This window comes from Homarus americanus, unplaced genomic scaffold, assembly GCF_018991925.1.
Source record: "Homarus americanus isolate GMGI-L3 unplaced genomic scaffold, GMGI_Hamer_2.0 scaffold48220, whole genome shotgun sequence".
In the NCBI taxonomy this organism is placed as follows: Eukaryota; Metazoa; Arthropoda; class Malacostraca; order Decapoda; family Nephropidae; genus Homarus; species Homarus americanus.
In genome coordinates this window covers 548,420-572,439 of record NW_024755060.1, presented here as the reverse complement: position 1 = coordinate 572,439, position 24,020 = coordinate 548,420, and the positions used below count along the sequence as shown (strand labels likewise).

Genomic DNA, 24,020 nt, shown 5'->3' with positions numbered 1-24,020 from the left:
CCGTTATATGGAGGGGGAAGTCCGTTATATGGAGAGGAAAGTCCGTTATATGGAGGGAAAAGTCCGTTATATGGAGAGAATGTTATATCGACGTCTTACTGTACATTATAACACAAGGTATGGTTCACTACAACGGGGTAACAGGTGACCATCGGGAAGAGCGACCATGTGTGTATTCATAACACATCCTCGACAAGAACGGGCAAAGCGTTAATGGAACTCGTAATGACTTCCCAACATGCGTCTTTCATATCAGGACGGAGCTCTGATTCTACCAAGATTCGTAAGGGTGAAATCTTCTCGTAAATGAAGATGCTTTGATTGCCTCTTAAACTGGTGGATACAACAACTAAACGTAACCTAATTGAACTTGATGTTACCTAACCCAACTTCTAACGGCGCCTCACCTAACTTAAAACTGCATCTAACCTAACTTAAACTGCGCCTAACCCAACTTAAACTGCGCCTAAGCCAACTTAAACTGCGCCTAACCCAACTTAAAACTGCATCTAACCCAACTTAAAACTACATCTAACCCAACTTAAAACTGCATCTAACCCAACTTAAACTGCGCCTAACCCAACTTAAAACTACATCTAACCCAACTAGAACCTTCACTAACCTTATATACCTAAAACTTAACCAAAAACAGTACAATAATATTACGTAAATAACATAACTAAAAAATTAAAATCAATTCGTGTGTAAGAAGCGACATACCTACAGTCTATCCTAGTCGGCTCAAATCAACTCACTATTATTGTTCGAATTATCGCTTTCCTATCTTTCGGCCACACGAATTGAGAAATTAAAATTATTCCCCTCCCGGATTACGCCTTGGGAGCTATGGCCAATCAGAGACGCCTATGGAGCTACAGCCAATCACACCCTTATCACAAGTCAATATTAATACTACCTGTCGGCTCCACCCTTGGCCAATGTTGTCCCTGCAAACACGAATACAGCACGATGATTGTGTACCTTTGAGACCAGGTAATATGGGGCCTTTAAAACCTGAACTATGGGACCTTTAAAACCTGAACTATGGGACCTTTAAAACCTGAACTATGGGACCTTTAAAACCTGAACTATGGGACCTTTAAAACCTGAACTATGGGACCTTTAAACCCAGTAATATGGGACCTTTAAACCCAGTAATATGGGACCTTTAAAACCTGAACTATGGGACCTTTAAAACCTGAACTATGGGACCTGTAAAACCAGCACTATGGGACCTTTAAAACCTGAACTATGGGACCTTTAAAACCTGAACTATGGGACCTTTAAAACCAGCACTATGAGACCTTTAAAACCAGCACTATGGGACCTTTAAAATCTGAACCATGGGACCTTTAAAACCAGCACTAAGACCTTTAAAACCAGCACTATGGGACCTTTAAAACCCGAACTATGGGACCTTTAAACCTGAACTATGGGACCTTTAAAACCTTAACTATGGGACCTTTAAAACCTGAACTATGAACTATGGGACCTTTAAAACCTGAACTATGGGACCTTTAAACCCTGAACTATGGGACCTTTAAAACCTGAACTATGGGACCTTTAAAACCTGAACTATGGGACCTTTAAAACCTGAACTATGGGACCTTTAAAACCTGAACTATGGGACCTTTAAAACCTGAACTATGGGACATTTAAAACCAGCACTATGGGACCTTTAAAACCTGAACTATGGGACCTTTAAAACCAGCAATATGGGACCTTTAAAACCTGAATTATGGGACCTTTAAAACCGGCACTATGGGACCTTTAAAACTGGCACTATGGGACCTTTAAAACCTGAACTATGGGACCTTTAAAACCTGGGAAAAACTAGCACTATGGGACCTTTAAAACTAACACTATGGGACCTTTAAAACTAGCACTATGGGACCTTTAAAACCAGCACTATGGGACCTTTAAAACCTGAACTATGGGACCTTTAAAACCTGAACTATGGGACCTTTAAAACCTGAACTATGGGACCTTTAAAACCAGCACCATGGGACCTTTAAAACCAGCACCATCGGACCTTTAAAACCAGCACTATGGGACCTTTAAAACCAGCACTATGGGACCTTTAAAACTAGCACTATGGGACCTTTAACCGGCACTATAAGACCTTTAAAACAAGCACCATGGGACCTTTAAAACCAGCACTATGGGACCTTTAGAACCAGAACTTGGGACCTTTAAAATCAGTACTATGGGACCTTTAAAAACCTGTACTTCGAGACCTTTAAAACCACTTGCTATGAGGTCTTTTAAAACTGGTTAAAAATCATATCTTTAAACTCAGCTAAGGAGTGGCATTTAAAGAGCAGCTAAGACCCTAAGAACCAGTTATCCAAATGGGCACCAAACCAAACACCATCAGCCCAAACACTCCCTCCCCAGCTGGACTCAACAGCTGGACGGAAAATAAGGGAGGAAGCTGAATAGTCCACCCTGACCTGGTACTGTATATTAATACCCACCAGCTGGGTTCTTAACTGCAAGTAAATGAACTGAATTCCCCTAGATGGTAACTTTCTTTGGCATGCTGTAAGGAGCACTTGCAGATTAATGAGGCCTCAATCTGGCTGGTTCCAGCGGGTACAAATGGTTCACAAACGGGTAATCTGAGATGTGAATGCTAGGCTGGGTTCCCGGTAAACTGCACTTCCCCTCTCAACTGCTGCTTCACACTTGCTTATGTTCAATAAACAACTTACCTTCACACTCCCCCACACACGTGGTTGAAGGCGACAAACAAATCATACGTGTCTGGTTAACAAACAATCAGCACACTTCCTCACTACCCAACACTTGGTTGAAGCCAACAAGGTCACACGAGACAGATCAACAAGCAACTGCCTCACTCCCTCACCGCCCACCACTCAGTTGAAAAAGATATCACACTATATTGGGATAAATAAACAAGTGTCACTCTCCCTCACTATATACCCAACACTTGACTGAAGCCAACCATGACACATTGGACTGAGATCTACAAACAAGTGTCACACTCCCTTACTATATACCCAACACTTGACTGAAGCCAACCATGACACATTGGACTGAGATCCACAAACAAGTGTCACACTCCCTTACTATATACCCAACACTTGACAAACCAACAACCATCACACTGCTCCCACACTACCCAACACTTAGCCGAGACACACAAACATCAAGTATGAAACAAAGTTCTACACACAGCTCACAAGTGCTCAGTTTGAGTCATTACTTGACAGGAAGCTGTATAACCGGAGGCCAGAAATAATACCAACAAAACAAAACTCCCCAGGAAACATTCTTTGACATTTGCTATGCAGCGTAACAACCAACCATTAACATTCAATCCTGACTCCCAAGAACTTGGCTACATTCCACATACAACTCACTACCTCTAGCCAAAGAGTACATCTCCCTGCATTACTGTATTCTCAAGATGTGAAAGTCATGACCACAGTACAGTATATTATCTTCCTATGAACAAATAATATTTTTAAAGCTCAGTTTGTGTATTACAGTAAGCATAAGGAATGTTTGTGTGTTATTAAGCATATAGAAATCTTTGTAACTCTACCTTCCTCTGTATGTGTACTTGTTCAGTCAATAAAATACAGTATTAACAGGTGGGTTGTCCAGCCTTTTATCTGAAACTCGTGAATTTCTACCAATAAAAACTCATTAACACTTGCTAAATCAACACCATTGGCCTTACTTCAGATCAAGGGCTGTGTGACCAAGCATTACAACGGTTATTTATCTAATCTAACACGTCCTATGGGAATTTAACACAATTTGTAACATATTATAATTTACAGCATTTTATTAGTAATTTTTTTTAACTTTGGTGTAGTTTGTTTTTCACGGCAAACAATTATTCCTATTATGTCAACAAGCTACTGGGTATGACACACCTGCACTGTAAACACATGCTGATATCAAGTCCCCCTCAAAAGCACTTTAAACTATACCTACAACCTAGAACATAGTCATTACACTGTACCTAAGTTTTTCATAGTTCACCAATGTTTGCATTTACAGAGTCCCTTGAAAAAGTTACATACCCCCAAACATTGGTACGTACAGTTGTGGACAAAATTCCCTAGACACTTGGGAGTACAGCAGCTGGCACCTGAGTACTTGAGGATCATTAGGTGAGAGGGATTGGAATTTTAAAGTATTTTCTCACTTTTTTTTATATAATGGAGTTTTTTTTTTCCATTCTGTGGTTTGGATATAATATTTGATGAAAAGCAATGTTATTAAATATAAACTCTGTACTAATCATATGAAATTACTGTCCCAAGAAGTAAATGCCAGAAACAGGTATTGCCAAATGTTCAGGGAAATTTGTACGCAACTGTTCACCAATAACCGTATTCCTCACCATGTTCACTATGACTTAAGACTTGATATCATAAATGTAAGGAATGCATCAAGGACGACCATGACACAGGTCTTATATCTCTCCACCTGTCATAGCAGACATGTTGAAGAATACAGTCATGTGTGGGAAAGGATGAAACACACACTGAACTCTATGTACACTCACTAAAAACTTCTCTAACGCTATAATCACTAAGCAATATGAAAAATAAACAAACGATCTGAAACCATTCCAAGATGACAAGCCCCATTAAGCACATTCTCACATCCATCGTGCCCAGGTGTTGGAGAAGTTTTGGTTGAGAGTGTACTTATGTTTTGGCTGTGTTACTTCCTAAAGGGACTCTGTGAACACCCTACATATACCTAACCTTATTCTGGCCAAATAATATAACCATGGACTGTATTTATTACTAGTGTACGTATACAGTATATCAACAAAGTACAAAACAAATAGATAAACATTTCTATCAGTAAACAAATCAACGTGACAACAATAAAATACAGTAGTTTTTCCAACAGAGACCATGATAAAAGATGTGTGACTCAAATTAAACCACACAATACAAATCAGTTGCTGACCACTTTAAAAATGATTAGGCTGCAAATCTATACAGTACTGTATCTAATAAACTAATATTAATACTGCACTGTAAAACCAAAGCTCTAAATTCTACAAAATATCCTGAACTATTATACAGTACAGGTGGAGACCCTTCATCTGAAACCCTTTGGGAACCTTTGGGCTGACTGTGAAGTGCTCTACCAACTGAACTGTAGACATCATAATGGTTGACCCTCATGTAACGAGGATGGCCAGCCCAAGGGCCACCTAGGCATGAATTTGTTTAAGGTGTATAAGCTGTCGCCAACACAACAACCACACCTTAAGTTAAAGAGTTGCATGACCCAGTGTCAAAGAATAGTCCGAGAAGACCGCACAACTCGCCAACTGCACTGGCTAACCATTATCCAGGAATACGATCTGCAAATCGATTTACATCCAGGTTCCCAATTACCGCTAGGTAGACATAGGCAAATATCGTAAAAAAACTTGCTCATAGTTTCATCCTGCCTGGGGATTGAACCCAGGTCCGTTCGCTTGCGAGGCGAGCATGCTGACCGTTACACCACAGGTTACCAGATCTTACCAGTATAAATGATATTTTTGTAACAAAATTAACTTCTACATTTGAAAAGTTCTATTTTAAGATGAAGCATAACACTGTACCAGATACATTTTTATAAGCAAGGTAAAGTGTAAAATGTGGAAATTAAACCAATTACCATGTAGTACAGTACAGTATAAGATTTGGCATCTAGGTACAGTACACAAGTCTAAGCCCAAAATACTTTCTAATTCCTGCCCCCCAGCACCTGGGTGTCTTGTTTCATTATACTACATTCTGTTTTGTTGAAAACCTACATACAGTACATGTATTCAAGAAATGCTCCAGTCAGTAATACAGCAGTGACTTTATAACCACTGGACTACATTACAGGTACAGTATAATGAAAGTTTTGTTATTAATATCCTTATCATTAATTTATCTTACACATAATACCTAGTTCCCATTCTATAAAGGTATATTGGCAATAGGAAGGGCATCCAGCTGTAAATCTTGCTTTAAATTTGTCAGAAAGTAACCAGGACACCGTACCATCAGGTAATGAAGGCCGACTCATCCAAGTGTGGAAAACGACCGTAAAATGGTGGTGGTGATGATGCGTTCTCTGCTAGTTATGTGTCCACTACTGTATAGTACAGTATTCATTAAACAACTACAGCTATCACCTTTAATAGTCACACTTGCACACCATGAACCCTTATCTTACTGAGAACTATAACATGAGAACCAATAATCTCTCAACACAGAGCTCCATCTAAAACTAATCACAGTACTGTATATTACCCTTATACTCTTACACTATCCTCAAACATATATAGTATTGTACAGCAAGTTGGCAGCTAAAATCTATCATGTTAAACTACCTACAAACATAATATTGTACAGCAACTGTTACCTAAAATGTAACATGATACTACTATAATATTCCCAAACATCAAGTACAGTGTGATGCAATTTACCCAATATTTAGCTCAGTATTGTATAAAATTCATTCTCAAGTTAGCCATAGTTTGATGTTATCTCTAAGTCATTCCTCTTTCAACAGTTCATCACAGAAGTCACTTTCAGAACACAAATAATTCACACATTAGCTAACTGAAATTTCATATAAAGTACTGTACAATATTTCACTTGTTTCTGCATCAAGTCAAGTTAGCATACTGTACCACTTTCCCAAAACTAGCTACAACAGACTATTTTTAGAGTCCACTCACAGTACAAAGCATGTCCCTCTCTAATGCTATATAACCAAACTTGTTACACTTCTTTGCTCACCTCAAACCACCTAAAGTACAGTTCTGACAAAAATCATTTACAGTATTTCATCAACAATCTGACCATAAAATAGTTAACTGAAATGTAAGCTGGATGGGCATGCAATCACAGGAACAGAAGCAACATTTTTTCGTCACTAGACTGGCTGTTGGAGGGCACAGCTGCCAAGTCTTAGGCTATTTCTGTCACCCTTCCTGCTCCAAGTCTAGACGTTGTTTCGGTCAATACAATAAACTAAATACTGTACTTACAATATTTTATCACCATTAACAGGGTACAAAGGCTCATCTAAATACACTTTTGAGAACATAATTACTCTCTATCTCCTTATTATCTGCAAAAAAAAAAAAGGCAGCGTCGTAGAAACCAAGACCAAGAATCATACAGTATGCGGTATTTACCCGGTACTAATAAAATTTACTTAAATAAAATCTAAGGCATCCATTGCTCACCACACCTACAACATTCATGTCATATGTTAGGAAGATACAATACAATATGTAAACCGAGTGCTTCATGATGCAGGCATACACACCAGAAGACAAAATAATTATCAAAATATATTAAAAAATAAAAGCCAGTTAATTTCGAGATACAGTATTAAAGTTGTCCTAATAGAGTACTGTTCTAGTCTTCCTGATCGTGAGATATTATGGCACATCATCAGGGGAGAAATTCTGCTTCATATAGCACTCTTAGATGCAGTGCTCCATACCAGTCCCATACAGATGTGGCTGACCAAGATATTCCATGTTAAATATATTAGTCTCATGTTTTAAACTAACACACACATACACCTTCAAGTTATCTTATTCAATTAGGAAACAAAAAATATAATGGAATAAATAAGTTATAATCTCTTCCAACAACTAGTCTTACTTTCACCTAATAACTAGAATCTGCCAAGCAAATATTATCCCATGCAACTCACTGTAATTTCATTTCACTTTATTTATGAAGACTTAAAAATAATTATTTTCTTATGCAACTTTACATTATGGGGTGAGCCCGAATAAGCCACAGACTTGATTTCCTTGGCTAGGTTGAGTAGTAAAACAGGCAGGCTGCTACCAACAGTTCCTAAGTCAAGGTATAATTCTGTTCACTTCACATCAATTACACAGAATCTGTTAAAATGAGAAAGAATGCTATTCAATAAAGAGCTACAAGAGTTCTCAATACAGCTTGCTTAAACATGGCTTTATATCAAGTTATCCCCTATCAGCACATAACCAATCCAGTTTCTTCTCTTCATTAACAAACTAAGCGATGACTCCCTTTTCTAGCACTCTCAAGAACGGTTCTATACTCAAGATAACATCATCCAAACAAGAAAATCTTATATACAGTACCTGTATAGTACTTCTTTAAATGTTAAGGTGGGTTAAGGTTACTGAATCTCATGGAAGGAGGGAAATGTAGGACAGTGCAGAAAGTAACAGAAGGGCTGAAAGAGGATGTAGTAACACACACTTCCTTGTATCCACGACTTGCAAACTGAACACACATCAGTAGTAAACAAAGCGATTCTTTAGCATCCACTTTAATTAAAAAAGCCTCATATTAAAAGATTTACTATGAATATACGGCATGTACACCCGCTCCAAAAAGTATCTTTACGGAGAGGTTCGGTGAATTCCATAATGAACACTGTGACTCCTGTTGTCTCGGTAGGGTTGTCAAAATCCTTCGTCCATTGTGTCATATTGTCTAGCACAAAATCGTATAGATACCTTTTGCAGTGGGTATACAGTACACTACTATATTCTACTGTACACTTAAACAGTGTACACTTTTCGTTAAATTGTTATCCTGGAGAAGATAATGGTGTTAAATATTTGAACTCCATAAACAACAAATATTTCAATACTGGATTGGACAATGGGAGAAGAGTCAAAATTGTGAATAAACTTTTTATATTAACGTCTACTTGAAAAATCTGACAAATTCGTTTGAAACTCATTAAATACCATAGGAAAAACCTATTTTTAATATCAAAATAAAGACCGGTGAATTACAATAAATTGACCAGAAAAAGAGCTGCATTTACCTTTAACACTTTTCAAATTTTAAGTTACATTGACCCCATCCTTAGTTACTGCTGGTAAATACTTAACCAAACCTAATCATTACCATTTTTAAACTGTTATAGACAGTTTTTGCAACTCTCTTCAAAATCATGGTTAAGAACGTAATGAGATCACCTGATGATTATCCCCAGTTTAGATCACCTTAAGATTAACCACCCAAATGCTAACCTAACCACCCCAGCCCCTAGTACCATTAGGGTGTCTAATCATCAGACTATTTCAATCTTATTCTCAGGGCATTATCAGTGCCTTATTGGTTTAATTAACGGAATAAAGAACTGGTCTTCATCTGTCTGTTCAGTACAGTATATAATCTTCTGTTATTGGTACATACTATACCACAGACAATCTTTTTCAACTTCACAGACCAATTAGACAATGATACAAACTATTTACATGGTTTTGGCTTTGATAAAAAACATACCAACTGGTGGACACTGTTAAGGGACATATAGTAACTTGTTGTGCAATACTGTACTGTATAAAGCTTATTTAACTTGGAAAGCTGAACACTGACACAACAACCTGGTGCTTGGTTATTACCCATAAAGATAATACAGTATTACTTTCAGCATTTATTATAGTAAATGTGATGGTCATATCCAGGTAATCAATGATATATTAACACAAACAATTCCATCCTAGAATAATTAAGAATTTAATAATGGTTTGTTTTCTTTGGCATTTTCATGAAATTGTATGTCTTAATGCTCACAGTTTGGTGGAGGGAGAACATAAATAAAAGAGTCCTAATTTACATATTGGTAGGAAACAACATGTAGGCCACGACCTTCAGTGCTTTGGCTAACTGACAAAAACCTTCACTGAACAATGTCTGATTTTAGCAGAAACAAAATACTGCACTGAGTATTGCCTTATTTTAAAATAATTTGCTCGGTGGTTCATTTCTGCTGAATTCATAGTTTAGGAATGTTTTATATCAACCTGCTAAAGATACTACTAGACATTTTCAAGGAAATACAAACCCATTTTTCTTGCTCCCCTACATAATTATTTTATACCCTATGCATTAAAGAAAAATATACAAGTAAAAACCCTGAAGAAAAAAAAACCATTATGGGTACATAATTTAGGCAAGGGAGTACATCTACACAGTTAACCCATGGATGCAGCACTAACTTCCAGTTCACAGCACCGCTGGGTCATACCCAGGACACGATTAGTCCACCCAGCAGCCAAGAGTAACAGGATTTAACAGTTAAGAAAGTGAAGATGCTCAAGTGCAGTGCCTGCCTTCTCCTGTACCAAGGTTTGGTTTAGTCCAGTACAGTATACTGTATCTGGCTGTCAGTGCTACACAACTCACTCTTCAAGTGTTAATCAAATTTCTTATACAAGTACAGGTTTAAATAAATACAGTAATGCTATACTATAATCAAAGATATTAAAACAATGGTCATTTAGTGTACAGGTCTCAGTGGTCACTGCCATGACAACAAAAATATAAAAAAATATAAAAATCCTTCCTGGCAGTAATCCCTGCAGGTGTGTACTGTAGTGTACAGTACTGCCTTAATCCCTCAACACACCTGAGTTTCAAGGAAGGACTCCACCTGGCCACACCTTAACTATACAGTACCTGTACTACTACTACTATAATAGTACTACTCAAACAAATCCCTAAAATCACTTTGATATTGTCTCAAAACTGTAAGAAAATGTATATACAAACTGTACACGTACATTATACTGTACTAAATCAAATGTCAGGATTTTTTTCAACAGCAATGTAGTAATTTACAAACCACTGATTTTTTGGGGGGATATAAGAGATTTTAATCAATAAAATTTTAAGCGTTTGTAATCTTTAAATGTTCCTGGAGAAAATTTAAAGACCTAGAGGGTGAGGTGAGTCACTTTAACGTGAGGCCAGTGGTGGTGGTGGCCGTGGTGGTGGTGGCCAGTGGTGGTGGTGGTGGTGGCCAGTGGTGGTGGTGTGGTGGGCCAGTGGTGGTGGTGTGGTGGCTGTGGTGGTGGTGGCCAGTGGTGGTGGTGGCTGTGGTGGGTGGTGGTGGCCGTGGTGGTGGTGGCCCAGTGGTGTGGTGGCCAGTGGTGGTGGTGGTGGCCGTGGTGGTGGTGGCCAGTGGTGGTGGCCGTGGTGGTGGTGGTGGCCAGTGGCCGTGGTGGTGGTGGTGGCCAGTGGTGGTGGTGGCCGTGGTGGTGTCACCGCCCCCCGCACCTGGCCTCAACACCCACCCACATCTACTATGTACAAATTCTCGCCCAACTCGCCCTAACCACCACGAAATTTGACACCAAGCTATGTAATTTCCCTCTGCTATTAAAAAGTAATTCAACATATTTTACATGCTTCTTGCTACGGCTAAATAACACAGTAAAAACGTAGAGGATGCCACCACATAGCACTTACCTAGACAAACACTTGTTACACAGTATATTCAACCATCTCTCACTTCACACTAAGGCAGTTTGAATTTCCAGTAGTAAGTAATGGTGACACATGATACACACAAACTCCCTCCTGGGTGCCCATGACCAAGTAAGGCTCGTAGGCATGGCCATTCAGCCAGCTGTTTGTCAAACTTAGGAGGCGGAGCCCTCGACGCCGCTACTCTACGACAACTTTACTCTAACACTCTTTCCCACCACAGTTATAAGGTATATCTGAGCGCATTCTACATGTCATTATACCTAAACTGTTAAAACAGATGTAAAGTCTGTTACTTACCTTTTCTTTTGCTCTGCCCGCATGTTTTTGGACGGTTTTGGCAAAGAGTCCCCCCTTGTTCTCCGCCATCTTCGAGTCTTGGCCCACCACTGAAAAGTTTACTACCTGCCGCAGATGGAGTAAAACTACACTGTTGTAAAACGCTGCTATGGAACTTCTGTATATTACTTTTCACACTGTATAAATATTCCACAAAGTTTATCAACTCATACTAAGACTACTGTATTTTTGTTGTCAGCCTCACTGCAGAAATCCCGGTGTATAACTGTCGTCCGCAATAGAGATTCACTCAGACAGCGCTGCCAATATTATTGGAACGCCGGGTGAGGACTCCCAAAAGTAGTTGAGGAGAGCGAGATTTCGTCGCTGACAGTCTCTGAGAGCTGACGGTCAGACAGAGTTGCTGCTTCCACACACCACTGTTCAGTCAATTAACATTCCTTAGTGAAATATTAGGAAAATATACCATCGGTAAAGTGAAAAGTGTGGTGGATGCAGAAGTGTAATATGACACCAGGCGTTGCGGCAGGCATGAAGCAACAGGTGTTGCTGGCAGGTGTGAGATACTCCAACTGTGGACGAACACTCAAAACTGTAGGCGGAAGACCACTCATGTCGCGACTCCTTCAAACTTGTTCTCTGCAAATAGTTTAGTCCATATTTGGAGATGACGCGTATTTACACCCGTGCTGGTTGATACATTCAGACATCAGATATAAAGCTTGGCTGTTTATTAAGTCCGTTGTTATGATACTTTTTAGCGATTTTTTTCGTGTAGAGTTGTTACTTTATTATTGATATATTATATAAATCTACAAAATACTGTCTACACTAACCTTTTCTTACCTTCAACCCTCAGTACTGACCACTCTGTCTCTACACTATCCTTCTTCTTTCTTTTAAACACTATCAAGGTAAATTCCCTCTACTTCCCCTCCACTCGTATAGCAAATGGGTACTCTGCCTCGATCTAGTACATGTACTCGTTAACAGAGACGCACTCGGCGGAGACACTTTCATTAACCTATATTCAAACCGTGTACTCTCCCTCCCTTCACCCTCACATGATGCACCTCCCTCTAGCCTCACATGACACCAAGAACTACTACCTCCCTCCCTCACTTGACACAATCACTACCTCCCACCCGCATGACACCAACAATCACGCCTCCCTCCCTCACATGACACCAACAATCACCACCACCCTCCCTCACATGACACAATCACTACCTCCCACCCGCATGACACCAACAATCACGCCTCCCTCCCTCACATGACACCAACAATCACCACCACCCTCCCTCACATGACACCAACAATTACTACCTCTCAGCGACACCAACAATTACTACCTCCTCCTCACATGACACCAACAGTCACTACCTCTCCTCACATGACACCAATAATCACTACCTCACATGACTAATCACCTCCTCACATGACACCAACAATCACTACCTCCCTCACGACACTTCAACAACTACCTCCTCACATGACACCAACAATCACTACCTCCCTCCCTTACGACATCAACAGTCACCACCACATGACACCAACAATCACTACCTCCCTCCATCACATGACACCAACAATCACTGACTATGATGCAGGTCTCTCATTCTCTATCCTTCATTCAACAATGCTGCTATGGTCCGCTCCTTTGCCTAGACAGTTAAGGTTACCGCTCTCCTCTTATCCACTTCATCACAGTTGTGGGGACAGGCCAACTTCATGTGCCATACCCAGTATGGAGAGACCATTATCACGGAGAGTGATAATGAGACGTCTGAGCACCAACTTCTCGTCTCTCTTATTCATGTTGGCTTGTTGGAGCTTCTGATCACTCTCGTCTGTGGCAAATAACACCTACCCGGTGAAAAACACACACATACAGCCCACTTGTGTTGGTGTGTGTCGAAGATGTGATACATAATAAGAAATGTTATTTAACATTTAATCGGAAATTATCACTATTGTATTTAGTATACATATATATATATACCAGTATATATATATTGCAAAAGTTATACTGAAAAATTCTAATGAATACATTGAAGACTCTTGATATATGAGCTCTGTTCCTAATTTTTATAGTGTTCATTCAAAACCACTTCCTATTGAATTTTTATATTCGAATGGATACCGTACTCTATCACTACAGTTTTCTTCTCTCGTCAGCAGGATATTCATTTCAATATCCTTCCCATCTCCTTTTGACGAGTATTTGTTCGAATCAGACTGCTCCGTTGCTGCTTTCACTGTGTACAGTATTGGTAGGTTCGGCGCAGTGACCCGTCGTCCAGAAAGGGTACAACAGGCTATGCGCCCTTCACTACCAGTGTATCACGAACTTCTAAACGGAACTGTTCAGTAGCCAGAAACTAGTCACTATTCAATGTAATGATGACCTACTGGCAATCTGAGAAAAACACTGAGGGTGTTGATGCAGGGTGCTCTGCTGCATGACAATGTGCCAGTACACAAGGTCACACTTGTACTTGTCACCACTAACCAACGTGGATTCAAGTCATTAAATTATCCACACTATTGTCCAAACTTGGCCCCATTTAACTTTCATTTGTTCCAACTGAAGTTCGCTCTCATGGTATGTTTTTTTTAAAAATGATTTCTTTAAACCTCCTATTGAGGAGTGGTAATAAAAAATTATTACAGAAGAATTCTATATCACAGACTGCTAGTGTGAATAGTAAATGGACTCGGTGTATTGAAGAGTATATACTGTACTATACTATACACTGAAAATTAAATTTGACAAAATCTTCTTGATTGCCCCTCTGCGTCAGTGATCTCCCCTCTCCTCTTCCTATATTAACCCTCAGTTTTCGACTTAGTCTCCCATTATCCAATATTAGTTTCTCTTTCCTCTCCCCCCATGATACAGGCAGCTTGCCATTGAACATATCCTTATTAGGTTGTTTCCTGTCGGACACCCTCCACCCAATTTAATCCTCAACGGGTAAACTACACCCTCACAGGGTCAGATTAACCCCCATGAAAGGTAATTATGGTAACTATTTCTACTGGACCACTCCTCACCCTCCTCCCAGCTAGACAACATCTCTCACCAAAATGTTTCTGAACTAACAAACTAAGTAAGTGACATCATTAGGTTTTAAAGTGGCTTACATTTAGGTATTTTGCTTCAGTATTATAATTAAACATATACAATGCCCTACACTTAACCAAATTTATAAACCTGCTACAGAACAGTAATTTGATTGTTTGTGATAGGTTCCCCACAGCCTATACAAATGCTTATGAAGGGTTTGTTGAGCTGTCCTTGGTTGAATTGGCTTACTGTTTACCATGGCTTGGAAATCTACACTAAGTAAATTAATTGTCTGTTTACCTGCACTGTCTATGTACATTGTATGCAGAACCAATGTGAACATCTATGAGGAGTTTAGCAAATAAATATCTATCTATCTATATGAAGTCTCAAAACTACAGATCTTAATAGATGGATGGATATATTTTGATGGTACACCAATAAATTATATACTTTCTTGCTTCCTCTATTGTAAACAGCATTCACACCATCATTTAACATCTCTTCCTCTCCTAAAATTTTTCTACTGACTCAAAATCAATATACTGTATCTTCTCTCAATTCCTAGTACTGTATACTCATCCCATTTCCCTGCCTCCTAAAAGTGTTGTAGTCAAGATTATTGGTTTAGAAAATAATTACCATAAACTTATACTATTCAGATGACATGATGTTGTTAAAAACCATGGAGTATGACGGTGAAGCATGTACAGTATCTCTCACCATTATGTTTGAGCCTCACAAGTGAGAAGGGTGTTATCTAGTGTGATTCTACCTAACATCACTGTATCAACTGAGGAACCACAGAATGAGTCTATATCTGTACAGTATAAGGCCATCATGTCATCAGCTTTAAAGATAGTTACCATAAATCTCTTACTAATTCCATGACAGGAAATCACTGAAATCATATTTGTACTGTATAAATCAGGTCTGAAAATTACAGAATACAGGTACTGTCTATCTGTGGAGACAAAAAAATTATAAGATAATTGCAAATTCATGTATTGTACTAACAAATGTAGGTTGGTTATTTAGGTTAAGCATTATATATAAGCATAGGTGTATAAGTTGAGGCTATGAACAAGTATATATAAGCATTCTTTACTCGTTATCATGACCCTTCTGTCACTCTCTACTAAACTAATCTTGCATCACTCATTTTATCATAACTTTCCAGTTCTTTGAGGTGTCTTTATCAACACAAGACTAAAAAAAGAAATAAAGAGAGTAAATATATTGAGCTGGTGTGTGGTTCTTCATAAACAAGGGCATTGTACACACACAAGACATCCCTCACTTTCACAAATATCCCATACAACCTGAACCAAACATTTCAACAACACTTACAGCTGTGCAATTTCTAAACCAGGACAAGACTGGGATATATTCTAAATAAATAAGTTTGGGAAAAAATATTCATACTTATATAAAACATATACAGTGTACAAATAATCCTGATTACAACTCATCTTTATATGTTAATTCTGCCCAGGTAGCCTATTAATGGACTGAGGTGAAGTAAATATGGACCAAATTATGTAAACCATCTTATAAAAATTTGCGAAACAGTAAAAAAAATAGATCAACCAAAGGGCAAAAGCTTACAATACTTGGTAGGATCAGTATCACAATAAAACCTGGTTCCTAGGATGTAAGTTACTGCTATTATACCAAATGAAAAATACCTGTACAGAGAGAGAGGATATCCAACAAATAAATACAGTAATACCACATAACAACTTTCTCTGCAATTCAGTGTTGCACATGAGAGCCAACTGGCAGCTGGACTCATTAAGCTGGCCTGGAGAAACAGAACATCTTCCAAAAATAAACTATATCTGTACATACAGTTCAATGCCATATTTTGAAATCATCAGAGTAAACAAATAAGTTCAGCACTAACTTTTTAAACTTCTTCAGTCACATAAAAGCCTTGAGGAAGTCTTAGTAGCTCTAAAATGTATAAATATCTCATTAACCATTTAGAGTACAGTATCAAAAAAATCACGACTATATTTTTCCTTGAAACAATTTATTAGTACAATTATTTAGATACAAAAAAAAGGCAAGTCAGATTTTTCAAGAATACATGAAGAAGCAAGTAAGGTCTGCAGTGTAGGATATTAATATTATTTACAGCACAGAACATGAAGCAGGGTTCTCCATGACCACTTTCTAACATGGTAGACCATAATGTTATAAAAGTTTTAACCAATATTATGTTAAAAACTCACCAACACAATATATTTTGAAGGTGTTGCAGTTAAGAAGTCTGACTTCACAGTTCTGAGACTCACATAATACACTATCATATTTGTCATAATATACAACCAAGACTGATCAAAAGAGAAGTATTTCTAGAGATTTGGATTTTTGCAGAGGAATGGGACCAAACTCCCTGCATACTGTACACCTAAACAAACACAGTTTATCATGCCCACAATGGCTGCATGAGAACTGAGTGCTGTGTAAATAAATCATAAAGATCACTTACAGAGTTACCAACACATCACAATATACAAGCTGTATCTTTAGTATATGAGTACAACAAGAGAAATAATAGAACTATTTCTCACTTATTATTCAGAGTGAAGCCTAAACTGACATGGTTAAACTATCCCCCTCCCAGGGAAGAGTGTCCATAAATGTTTTATATGGTATTATCTTATAATAAACAGAGCATATGTAGCTCTAATCTTTTTAATAAATAATACAACCTCCAAACAATTATAGGCTTTAATCAGTTAATACATGGTACTTGAAGCAACATGTATAAAACCAGATGGATCTCTTTGTTTTTTAAAAAAGGGCACCAGAGAAATACATCTGTAAGGCAACTGGACAAAACAAATAACAGTAAATGACAGAGTTTGTGTGCTCATGTTTACAGCCATTTGCACTGTCATGAGAAAGGACTTGTAAGAGTGAAAAATAATGTGAGCAACAATAACTCCCATTGGACTAAAAGGCACACTTAGTGGTTACCAATCCAATGGCAGCATTCTATTCAGTACTGAAGACTTTCCTGTTATGGCAAACATAATCTACTGTACTGCAAAAAAAACTCTGAATACTGTACTGCTTACTTCCCTGTGGAGTAGTTTGAGAAGCCTATTCTGGTTTAGTGTGATAAGAAAGCCACAAACTGATTGATGTTTTGCTTTCTTCTCTCTATGGATTATCTTTATAATCTCCACTTTAACTCAATTTCCTTTTAGTCAAGAGGTATTTTTGATACTCTAGAGAGATAAACCTGTACAGTACTACAGTTAGGGAGGCAGTGTACTTGAAACAAACACTCCCTAAACACAGGCCTGGCACACACCAGTCCAGTATTCAGAGTTATTAATGCACTGTATTATTAAACTAGAAACTTGCAGGCATTTTACATTATATATCAAATTTACTACTGTACATTAAAAATAATTTTATATGGTATAATCAATGGAATGCATTTAATTTTAAAAACAATTATTCAACATTGTCAACTGTTCTATGCATCAGGGGGCAGCTACTTCTGTTTTCTCTCATCTATGAGGCCTTGAACGATGTAGTTAAGATGCTCAGAAAACTTAATGAAGGAGAAGTTATTAACTACACATTTTTGACCAGCATCACCCATGCTTTTCTTGTCACCACCACCTCACAAATCTTTGCATTGCTGTGGCAAAATCCTCTGGGTTCTGTTCACAAAGAAAACCCGTCTCTCCACTCAATAATAGTCTCTTGGCCCTCCACTGTTGACTGCTATTACTGGTGTGCCCACATACATGGATTCTATTGGTACAATGCCAAAGTGTTCCTTATCTGGTGTGTACAGCAGACATCTTGCAGACCTAAGAAGGGCAACTTTCACTTTGTTTGAAGGAGATTTCAGGAAGGTAACTTTATCTGAGATACCCAAGCTTGTGGCCAATGAAACTAACTCACTATAATGTTCAATGTTTTCCTGCACTCTGTCATCATATCCACCAGCCACAATAAGGTGAATGTGTGATGCTTCATCCTTATTCACCATATCTAGAAGAAGCTTCATGGAGTGAAGCGCCAAGTTGATGTTTTTCTTACGTTCATAACGATTCAGTGAGAGAAATATGCAGTCACTGTCAACGTCTAAATCTACATCTCTTACAGTCAATGATTCATACTTATCAAAATTTTCAAAATCTAACGATGGATACAGAACCGAGGGAGAAGTTTTGATGGATTTAAAGGTTTCCTTGTACACACTTGCAGTAAAGTGGCTGTTGACCAACACACAGTCAGCCTGGTTTGTTGTCTTTTCCTCAAAAGTGTCCAAAAAATATCTATAAATCTTTTTGAGGAATGATTTTCTTTGTGTTAAGAGTTGATCTGGGAAGTGACACAGAAAAGGATTTTTGTGCCAGTTTTCAGTTTCAAGAAAGGGATGCAAGCAGACACCTGATCTACAAACACAACATCATACTTCACCCCACTGAATAGCACCAGATATAACGACGCATAGATCATCCATTACCTCCCTCGGCTTTAAACGCTGACCGTGGTAGCTATCGCACGCGCCGTCTTCTAACTTGCGTCCAAGTCTCCAAGTTGGGAAGGGCGTGATGGGCGGTAAACGGACATAGGCCCTTCCTCTTGAGGGCCAGGGCAGCATCTACCACAAGACGTTCTGCACCACCTATTCCAAGATCTGGATGAACAAACACGACACGAATATGTCTGAAATACATTACAACAAGGTAAAGTTGCTATAAGGTAAAGAACCAGCCAAAAGTAAATAAATAACCATAACAAAAATTACAAATAAATAACAAACTACAGTGGCTATAAAAATAAAAGACCATGTTCAAGTCATGAACTGGGTCAACTCCATAAACTACCTCCCTGTAGGTGAGAGAAAAGTGAAGAGTCAAAACTGGTTAACCCTTTCATCACAATGATTTAACCCTTTGACAACGATGGTTTAACCCTTTGGTAAGGTTTAATCCTTTGACAATGATGGTTTAACTCTTTATGTTGGTTTAACCCTTTGAGGATAATAATTTATCTCCGAGGACAATGATCTAACCCTCTAGGACTCAAAGAATTAAAGAGGTCTGGCAAGGTGAATAACGTTATATTTCTATCTTTGGACATTGTTAATAAAAAGGATAAATGCAACTCATCAGCTCTATAGTTGCAGACAATGTTACACACAGTTTGTTAGGTCTACAATGTGATTACAAAGAGGAGACTTTAACATCACTGTGTCAAACCGATGAATTATGTTTGGAAACTAAATTATGTTACTAAAAATTATGAATGTAAAAAAACTTGAATACCTTAAAATGACAACTAAAAAAACATAAAATTAACAATAAAAATATCTGTGTATATTTAAGAGCATAAATATTCATTATGTTTGAAGTTTTATCAGCTCATTTGGGTCTTTGATAAACATTTACACTTGGTTATTTCAAAAATTCCATAAGTGGTGGGAGATTTTTAAAGATTATGCTACTGTGAATTTTAAACCAGACAAAACAAAAATTGGCTGATTCTCAACTGGAAATACTTTTCTCTGATAAAATATTTATAAATTATGGCAAAGTGCTTCAAGTATATATGGGTGCTTTAATTGGTACTATCATAAGAAAAAAAAATGTTAATTCTAGGTTTTTCTGCATTTAATTCAATCAAACTATTTCTTTTTAGGAAATTAGAAACTTTACTATGTTTGAAATTGTTTCTTATCTTATGTGGACACTGAAAACAATGCTTAATAGCTTTGGCACTTGATACATATAAATAATAATAGATCTTTGAATACAAGGTGTCCTCACTTCAACATTTGGCTCCTTGAACGTGGCCCCAGTAAATGAGTGATGAGATTGATCAGTTACTGCTATGAAAATTAATAGAAATATGGGGTTGGGTGCTGGGGAATTTTTCTGAGTTAAAGGTATTCTGTAGTGTGTTATAGTTTAAACAAAAGACAGTCTACACAGTTTAAAGTTGTAAATATTGTACTGTAACTTAAAACAAACAATTGTATCCTTACCAGTAATGTGAGTGAGACTTTGAGGGACATCACTATCCTACATACACGTGTTAATTTATGTGTTAAACAACTTGGCTTAATATTGAGGTTGATTTACATCAGCAATGGCGAGGAGGAATATGTATGGAAATTGGATAGTTTAATATCTTTGGGTCTTTGTGTTTCAACGAGTTTTTAACTGAAAGTAGGTCTGAGGAATGGGGTGTGAACTTAGCAGTGGTGTGGTGTTATCAATTCAATAATATAAATAAATTTTATTGAATTAATTTACTTATAATTCTGCTGTTGGATTTTGTACTGTACTGGTGTCCTTTCAGACTCATTTCGTTTAAAAACTCGGGTTGAAACACAACTAATTCTTCAAGGAAGATGTTGTTTATCAATACGTCAAGCACCGGTTGGTTTCGGTGGCTATACTACTAGTTATTAAAACAGCTGCCTTCTGTTTCACTTTCCATATCTTCAATCAGGTCCAATGTCAATCTCGCCTCCTGGCTAGTGCTCTTCGGCCCACACAAGAATGTTGGTCCGTTATCCAAATTGCATAATCGTCAGTCATATCCTCCACTGAGAGCCCCGTGAGGCATTCGTCCACTGGGTTTAGTGACGCTCCCACTTGTCCCCATTGACTTGCCTCCGACAGCCTCTATAGTAGCCACCGACGGCTACAAAGGTATGGAATCGTTAACTAGTGTTTGCAATATACTGGAGAACTAACATGCTGTCGATCCAGAAGAATGACTCTTCGACCTCCAAGTCTAGCTCCTCCCTTATCATTCGATGAGCATCAACGGCCAAGACAGCAGCACAAAGTTCCAGTAGGGATAAGAGAAACAATTGAGACCCTGTAAATGTGGCAGAGTCAGATCAGGAACCTGGAACTTGGCCACAATTTTTGTGATACCATATGGCAGCAGGGTCCACCATTAGACAACACATTATGCTTCCAAAATCTTCCCTGACAGTAGTATCTCCTGTTTGGTAGCTCCCTACTACCTTTACTTCAAACATCTCTGGACAATAACAGCTATAAGTACACTACCTGTATGTTGATATAAGTGCAGTTCAAGTGTTGATTCTTCCTTCCTATAACGGTGTAGGTTGTCCTGGACGTAAGTTTGTGATCATGTACAGATAGTAGTGGTGACGTTTGACATGGCTCAGCTGGCCGGGCCGGAGCTGGTGTGTCTCTGGTCAGCATCAACCCTCACGTTATACAGGAGGAGCCCCCTCTCTTAATATACAGTACTTGCAGATCTTAAAAGATTACGAATAAGATATTAATATACAAACTCACAATTTATTTTTTATACGTGACTTTATTGTTATATTTGATTTTTAAATTTAGCTTTGAGGAGCATAATTTTAAATAATTTTAAATTCCTAGAATCCATGTTCGAGAAACAGAGGGAGCATTGGATATAACAATGTTTTACTTTGTTATACGGTGTAACAAATAATGGTTAGATAGATTTTTATTTATATATTTATACTTTATAACTTTAACATTCATGACTAACCGGCTTCCCTTGAGGCCCAGTGAAGGCAGTCCACGATTCCCCATTGGTACAATTTTGGTAAAAGAGGAAACCGAGAAAACTGCAATATTCTCAATGGTGACTGGACAACACCCTACTATCGGGTGCGTGAGTCATGAGTCTCACTCATGACTGTAGGTCCTTGTCCAACTGTGTAACAGGCTTCTGTAGCATCAAGCTTTTTACTTTATTCCTCTCCAATATCACTGATGTGAGATATTGATGTAGAAGAATACTATATGTTATCAACATTCAGAATGATTGAGTCTATCCCTAAATTAGAAAATGAAAATTTTTGGTCAGTAAGAGAGCGTAGTGCTGCTCTACAGTAACTCAATAATAATAAATAGCACAGTAACTGTAAATAATAAATTATCGCTTTGCAGATTTATTCGTAGTATTTACCAAACATTCATCATCTAGAGATGAGTCGCTTTGTCATTATTCATTCGTTTTCATATTATAATGCATTTATTTTAGCAATATAATATTATTCAATCGTACATAATAAATCATTGATTATTTGTGTTCACACTTCATTATTATTTTCAGATGTTTACTAACAAGAAAAAGATGAATAGAGTTAAAAAGTAATAAAGATGTACGGCCATCACCGCCACCTGATCTGGTGTGAGTTGGCGCTTAATCTTATTGTTCCTTGAGACTGGTCGGAGGTCTCTGTGTTGTTGTTGGCGTTTAGTGGCGTATATTGTAGGGAGAAATGAGAAACTATATGGGATTGTTAAAGTGAAGGAATGCCATACCTGAATCCCAGTTAGAACTCAGTTTTAACGTCAATATATAGTGTATTTATTGGCCTGGTGTTCGATATTGTGATTTTTGTGTACCATTAACCAAAAGGGATGACTGAGAGGATCTATCGAGTCATCACTACGCTGCCCACGTAATTTTAAGTCACTGATCAAATGCTAAACCTATTCACAGACGTTTATTCATAACCGCAGAATCAACCAAAGTTCGTTTGGCTAGGTTACCTTGACATTTCACCAATAATCAGCAATTTTACAAAACAGAAAACTGAAATCTGACTCGTATTAACTAGCAACTTAGGAGAATTTATATGTCCCTTTTTTAATGGGATTTATTTTGGGGAAAACTAAAAAATACTAACCTACTCTAAAGATGTTTCAGGGAGTCACACCTGGTCCCAATCACTTTAATGCTTTTTTGACATTTTGTGACTTTAGTGCAGAAGTGTTTGATGAAAAAAAAGGTATTATTTTCAAGAAACAAACTGATAATAAGAGAAACACCTTTATTTATTTTATGCGATGTTTTCATCCGGTAAGCTGGTAAAAAATTATTTCCTTCAATAATTTTATAAGAAAAATAGTGTTCACTTATTCATACGGGAAGATAATTCAGAGCTTATTCGTTTTATTACGTCTTTGTTTCTCTTAATAAACCACATCATTAATCTACAGAATTAAATTTAAATTCCATATAGTGACTATAATATTTTGTAGTAATTATTATAAGAGTGTGAAACGGCAGGCTATAAGAGTCATAATATTTGGGCTACAATTATAGTTTTTGTCGCTGTTTTTAGGCAATCCACCGCGGTTTGGTAACAATTGTTTGGTATCTGCTGTGACCATGGCTATTTGCGACGGTGACGGCGTGAGTTGCCAGCTAGCCATGGAGGAGTAGTGAGTAATGCCATGTGTCTGAATCTTATTGGTTGCCATTCTCAGGTGTTTTGTAAAACCTTTCATAAATCAGGGTGACCTGAGACATAAACAAAGATTAATTGACTTTGATCAAATTGTCACTTTTGTCTG

At 37.9% G+C, this 24,020-nt stretch overlaps 2 protein-coding genes across 3 annotated transcripts in view; both read right to left on the bottom strand.

The window, feature by feature from the left end:
* Window positions 1-12,023, bottom strand: part of LOC121856369 (myc box-dependent-interacting protein 1-like) — a 105,158-nt gene extending 93,135 nt beyond the window's left edge. The window contains exon 1 of one of the 2 annotated variants that reach the window (XM_042351898.1): window positions 11,586-12,023. In XM_042351898.1, coding sequence (XP_042207832.1) covers window positions 11,586-11,654 — 69 coding nt within the window. In that variant the 5' untranslated portion in view covers window positions 11,655-12,023. The remainder of the gene's footprint in view (window positions 1-11,585) is intronic. The other variant, XM_042351900.1, reaches the window with a different exon arrangement.
* A 5,802-nt stretch (window positions 12,024-17,825) lies between these two features.
* LOC121856376 (alpha-1,3/1,6-mannosyltransferase ALG2-like) lies at window positions 17,826-19,385 on the bottom strand. The gene is given in 5 exon segments (XM_042351908.1): window positions 17,826-18,301; window positions 18,303-18,379; window positions 18,382-19,026; window positions 19,029-19,151; window positions 19,154-19,385. Coding segments are annotated over 5 exon segments (1,194 nt in total). The 5' UTR covers window positions 19,371-19,385; the 3' UTR covers window positions 17,826-18,169.
* Window positions 19,386-24,020: the final 4,635 nt, after the last annotated feature.